General features: G+C 38.6%; 1 protein-coding gene and 1 long non-coding RNA gene across 2 annotated transcripts; one reads left to right on the forward strand and one right to left on the reverse strand.

The window, feature by feature from the left end:
* Positions 1-2,182: 2,182 nt before the first annotated feature.
* LOC145162557 (uncharacterized) lies at positions 2,183-3,362 on the forward strand. The gene is made up of 2 exons (XR_013739175.1): positions 2,183-2,492; positions 2,564-3,362. It is a non-coding gene; the product is annotated as an uncharacterized LOC145162557 (long non-coding RNA).
* Positions 3,363-3,827: 465 nt separating this feature from the next.
* LOC145163949 (uncharacterized) lies at positions 3,828-5,239 on the reverse strand. The gene is made up of 2 exons (XM_079082683.1): positions 4,589-5,239; positions 3,828-3,890 (listed from the first exon to the last, which is right to left on the reverse strand). The coding sequence occupies exons 1-2, from the start codon at positions 5,237-5,239 to the stop codon at positions 3,828-3,830; spliced, it is 714 nt and encodes a 237-aa protein (XP_078938809.1).
* Between the last annotated feature and the right edge of the window lie 923 nt (positions 5,240-6,162).

A 6,162-nucleotide genomic window follows, 5' to 3' on the forward strand; every position in this document is an offset into this window, starting at 1 on the left:
GCCATAAAAGCTTTGCTGCTAGAATGAGAAGGTTAGTGATTGGGTTGCTAGGATTGGCGGGTTAGGTGCGAACAAGTGGTTTGACGTGAAGGGCGGATGTTGTGGGATTGTTGTGTTAAAGGGTATGTTTGTCACAAACGGGGGTGTTTGGAAAACCGACGTTTGTTCTCTTGTTATCTGCTTTAACGGTGGTGCTTGTGGGAGAACCGACATGCCGCTGACGTTGTCCACCATTGGTGGTGTCGTGCTACTTGAGATCGTCGTTAGTTGTTGGTTTTGTATGGATTCGTTTTGTGTTAACACGGTGGCAGAGGACATCGATCCTTCAGCGATTGGCCTCCATGATTTGCTCATTGGAGCAGTAGTTATTGAGCCATCTTGTTATGGTGCTTCACTGGTAACTGGTGTGAAGATGGGAATGGTGATCAGTTCCAACGACATCATAGGTCTGATGGGGCTCGTTGGTGTCCCACCAGCTCCACCAGTGTCTCCGGTTGTCATCTTCAGGTGTTGAGAGGTGTGCTTTTGGTTTGTTGTTCGTCACACACCGGATGGCACCAAATGATGTGAGCTCGTCACCGGGCGTCGATCTACACTGCTTCTGGCTATTCCGGTGAACCAGCAAGGTCACAACAGGGTTGAACCATCAGCCATTCTCCGGGAGGGGGTCCCGAAAAAACACTCCAACGGTAAAGTCGATCAGTAGACAGACTTGGGTGGTTTCTGTGTAAACTGTTAGAGAGCGACTAACCTTTCTAGGTACCGGAGGAGGCCTTTTATACTGAGGCCTCCTGCTAATCCGTACGAGACAAGGGCGTCAGAATCGACAGGATTGGACACGATGATTGGGCAATCGTGCTCGTTATTCTGTCAGAGCTAACGATTAGTTCAGGTGGTAATGCACTGAGCACCCCCCCCCCCGGCGTCGTCTGGAGCCGTTATGCTTTGTCGCGAAGTAGACGGCGCCCCTGGCGGGGCCGAGCCTTCTCCGTGGGCCCCCTACACTTAGGGAGCGTCCGCGGGCGCGAGGTTCCGTCGGGCTTGCTCTATTAGGCATGATTTGCCTTGGGGAGTTCTCTGGCGCGTCCGAGCGTGATCCCTGAATCGTGTTGAGGGCATGTCATTAGTGATGAACCATGGTGACTTTATTATGTCGAACCATGGCACTGAACCGATGGTGACTCGCTATGCCGAACCATGTTGATTAGCCATGATGACTTTATAGGTCGAACCATGACATTGGCCAATGGTGACACTAAATGAAAATGATATCGGACCATGGTGATGAACCATGGTGACTTTATTTTGTCGAACCATGACATTAAGCCGATGGTGACCTAACATAGTCTGACCATGATGTAAGAACCGTGGTGGCTTCGGTGTAAAAAGATGTATTTGGCTACCGAGAGTTGGATGACTTTGGTGATCAAACTGAAACCAAGAGTTACGAGCAATTGATTTTACCGTGCAATGTATCTTTTTAAAATATCACATTGAAACAATGTATCTTTTTAAACCAAGAGTTACCCTGCAATTGGATGACTTTGGTGTATTTGGATACCTATGTATTTTACCGTGCAATGTAACTTTTTAAAATATCACATTGAAACAATAATTTTTTTTGTCAAAACGAACAAAAGAGTTCGGTTTGCGACAAGTATGCGACGTTCATATGTTCGAACTTGAGGTGGGGGTGTCTAATTAATACTGTATGTTGAGAGCCATTTTCCTTATATTATAACTCACCCATAGTAAATGGTTTTCACCGAATAGTTGATGAACACTTAACAATAGTAACGACTATATCAAATTGGTATGAACGTTTGCTAATTTTATTTTTAGTAATAATGTAAGGTTAAACGTAAACTCCTTCATGTATACTTGTCGCGATTGCGCTTATTGAATTTTCGCATGCTTTTGTATATATATACTGTTCTTTATGTGACCTTCATACTTTAATACTACTTGAACTTTAAAGCAAAGCCTCTTATACCCCTTGATCAAGAGATCACTTTATTGTCGTTTCTCCCAAAAGTTGTTTATTTTAGAAAAAAAGAAATGTATTTTGACTACTAGCAGAAAGTAAAGGGGGGCTGATTGTAAACTAGGTCTTTCAAAAATCACAATATCGATTTTATATCTTCTGGAAGAGAGAAAAATATCAATCTAAATTCGGGTTTTAATCAGGGCGAAGAGATCTCCAAAAAAAAAAAAATAGGGTATTTCTAAAGCTAAAACCGAAACGGATCTGACGATGTCGGAGAGCCGAGACAGGAAAGCCAAAGTACTGAGGCCAGGTAGCCGAAGTACTGAGGCTGCGGAGTCGAAACGCCAAGGCCGAAGTGCTGAAGCGCTGAGGCAGGAGCTCGAACCGTCGACGGGATCGCCAGAGACGGACGTATAGGTCGAAGAGACTAGAGGTCGGAATGCCGATTTGGTCGTCTTGTCGGATAGTCGAATCACCGAATAGTTGAGCCAAAGACAGAGTTAAGGTTTGTTAATTGCTTTTTAGTTTCCAAATTGATGGTTGAATTTTAATGTCATCATTGGATTCTGGTAGCAGATTAGACTTTGGTACTTGGTTAAACCCAACATTGTTCAACATTCGGGGTTTTGGAGACCGAGTTTCTGGATCGCTCGTCCGGAGGTTGAGGTGCCGAACCACTAGGATCGAGTCCGACTTGCTACAGGACCGCCGTCAGCTTGTTTCTCACTTTTCAGGAATCAAATCCATGGGTCAGGTATATGTTTAAGCACTCCCTAAAAGCAGTGGCGGATCCTCCCCTGGCCCCCTGTTTTTTTTATCTGCTAATACTTGCTTAGTAATCTACAAATCTAAATTACCCATTAAATTATTCAAAAAAGAAAGGTTCCATACAAAATTGAACAGAAAAGATACTTAAATAAAATAACTTGAATTTTTTAGAATAGCTATTTGGGTTTTTTTTATGAGGAAGCAGTGGGTCGCATGCTATACCATGGGTCGTAGGTCAAACAACAACTATCGTCGGAAGGCCGAAGTGCCGAGGCGTGAGGATAGAAGTACCGAGGCCGAAGGGCTGAAGTGGCAAGGCCGGAGTTCGAGCTGCCGCCGAGGCGTGACGGACTCATAGGTCGAGGCAGAGATGATGAACCACCAAGATCTAGTTGCTAGGGCAAATCGATTTCCAGGAGCAAGGGTCGAGATCGTTGATTTGTATTTTGGGTCGCCGATGTGCCAGTTTGTAGAATAGCTGAATCGACGAAGAGCCAAGCCGAAGACTAGGGTAACACCGTAAGAGTTTTGTGTTTTAGGCTTTTAGCGTTAATTTAGATTAAGCAGAAATCCGTGGACGTCATAATTGAATTTTTTTTTTATTTTATTATTATTTTTTTTATTTTTTTTTAATTTTTAATATCGAAGATACAAGATGTGGTACCGTTAATTTATTTTGAGAATAATACTTTATTTTAAGAATAAAGTATCAATTGTTCGTAGGACTCTTTCTGCTGTATAGTACAATCAGATAAGACAAGGCTACCTTTTTTATTTCTAGGTAACGGTGTATCCTTGTACGAAATAGATTTATATATGTATATTTTGTTATGACAAAAATAATCAAATATGAAATTGGACAAACAGAAACATAATTAAATCGAATTTATCAAAGATTCACAAATCAGAAAACATATTTGAATGTTGATGTTTACAACAAAAAATAGAAACTCGAAATAGTAGATTGAGGCCTGCAACTGCAGTGTCATAAGACATAAATTTCCCTATTAGAGATCTGTTTAGAAGATACAATAATCTGATCATGATTGAATCTTGATCACGACGAAATTCTTCATGCTTCATTGATTGATTTACCAGAAAAACGAGAGTGAAAGAAAGTTATGTTATTGTATATCTGATCAACCAATCAGTTAATTAACAATTAACAGATTATGTAATTAAAAAATCAATTTCGGAATTTGTGTATATAAAAATTAATTAATTAGTCAAGAAAAACCCAAGAGTCCTAAGGCCCAAGGCCATCTTTTGAACATTAATTATATTTAATGACAAACCTAATCCAAGACTAATTTGATAGCCCAATACCATCATTTTAGCCCAAATGTCTTTTTGTCTTGCTTTATCCATTTAAGAATATGTGAAGACAAAGGCTTATAAAACTAATCAAGGTTCTTTCTTTTTCCAATGCCGGATAACGCTTTTAGGCTATAAGCAAAGTTCCAACATATTTTTGGTATCGTACTATTTTAATAGCTGTAAAATATAAAGATGTGGTTGATAGGACTTCGTTTCGTTTCATAGCCTTGTATTTGAATATTTCTAAGATACAAACTAAACTTATTTTGTACGACTCTCGATTCCATATGTACAACTCCTCCATGCGTTTAGGCCATCGAGTATGTTCACATTGTAGTCACGGGTGAAAATGATTCAATTTCATCATCATGTAATATATAATAAGAAAAAAAATGCAATTTCATTAGATATAAAGTTCAACTTCTATAACAAAGTTACGTTTTAAAGTTCATCTCTCCGCTCTTTCATTTTACGAAAGCGATTAATTATATTTTTAGTCTTAACATTCTATAGTACTTTATTTTCTACACTACAAATCAAAGCACCATTCATAAAATCATCACCTATTCTATTACGCAAATCGGTCTTCAAAAACTTCATTGTTGAAAAACACCGTTCAACGGTTGCGGTTGCGGTTGCGACGGGCAAAACCAAAGTTAGTTTTAATAATCTATAAACCAAAGGAAAAGAGAGGTGCTTCCCAGTTTCCACAAACAAACGAGAGAGGTCTGCAATTCCCTTCAAATTGAAAAATCTCTCATCATGGAGCAAATAGTGATAATAGATATCAAGTTGCCCATTAAGTTGCGCCCTTTCTGAATCGTTAAAATCCTTTTTGTATATCTCGCTTAACTTTAACAACTTTGCTTTATCAAAACTAGAAAATGAGTCACAAGGACTCAAAGCCGCCATGTTCTCCATCAACTCCGTGCCAACTTCACTAAATCTATCCCCAAATTCTTGAATTTGCATATCCAAAACCGTATTAAAAATCACAACTTCAAAATGATGTCGATTAGTCTTATTGGTCCTACGCTTTCGTGGGGTAACATAATATTCTGACATGTCCACAATTCCAATACTATGTTTTTCACAAAAAGCACACACCTTCTTCCAAATTTGTGGAAACCCATCTTTTCTAAAAACTAGCAATGCGTTTTTGTCCATTTTACTAATGAAGCCGCTTCCAAAATATTTTGATCTTTTTTTTTAAGATTCTTTGAATAAGTATCGGCGAGGCATAGAATTTCCAACATCAAGTGTGAAAAGAAATACGAAATCAAGTGTTTTGAAATATGACAAAATACCCTTTGGTTGATTACCGTTAGATAAAGTAGACCCCTCTTCTTTGACATATTTTAGGACTGCAACAAATTCTGCAAACAAATTAAACAAACTTACAATTGTTCTAAAATGTGAACCTCATCTAGTATCTCCAGCTCGAACAAGAGAAATCTCTTGATTCAACCCTCTTCCTGTTTCAGTTTCACCAATACCAATATCAGTTGCCACTCTTTCTTTTTGCATCTCTCGTGACTCGTATCATATCTTTTCTCTTACAAGACCCACAAACGACAGTAACCACCAAACCTAGTTGTTCAAAGAATTCTTCAACATCATCATGTTACTTTGCAACCGCCACAACCACTAATTGAAGTTGGTGTGCAAAACAATGTATATAATGTGCAAAATTGTTTTCATTTAAAATCAAAGATTTCAAACCGTTGAATGAACCACTTATATTACTTGCTCCATCATAACCTTTTCCCCTCACCTATATATTTGAAAAAATTAATAAACAAATATAACACATAAAAATAAAATTAATATCATGTTAAAGGAATAAATATTTTATGATTTCTCACCTAATCGATAGTCAAGTTGTTGTTAGAAAAACGGTATCGATGGCGGCTTTAAGAGTCAAAGAGGATGTATCCAACACGTGAACAACTCCGATAAATCTTTCCTTTACAATCCCAAGTCTATCAACATATCTCAAAACTATAGCCATTTGTTCTTTTTTCGAAACATCACTAGACTCATCAACTAATATACCGATCACATCTTTACCAATTTCATCACAAATAGAC

Source organism: Lactuca virosa, chromosome 3 (assembly GCF_052849685.1).
Source record: "Lactuca virosa cultivar CGN04683 chromosome 3, Lactuca_virosa_CGN04683_v6, whole genome shotgun sequence".
NCBI lineage: Eukaryota > Viridiplantae > Streptophyta > Magnoliopsida > Asterales > Asteraceae > Lactuca > Lactuca virosa.

Coding starts and splice junctions, on each gene's coding strand:
- LOC145163949 (XM_079082683.1), bottom strand. CDS start 5,239: ATGGACAAAAACGCATTGCTAGTTTTTAGAAAAGATGGGTTTCCACAA. Junction 3,891..4,588: donor TTTGTAGTGTAGAAAATAAA/GTACTATAGAAT, acceptor TTGGTTGATCAG/ATATACAATAACATAACTTT.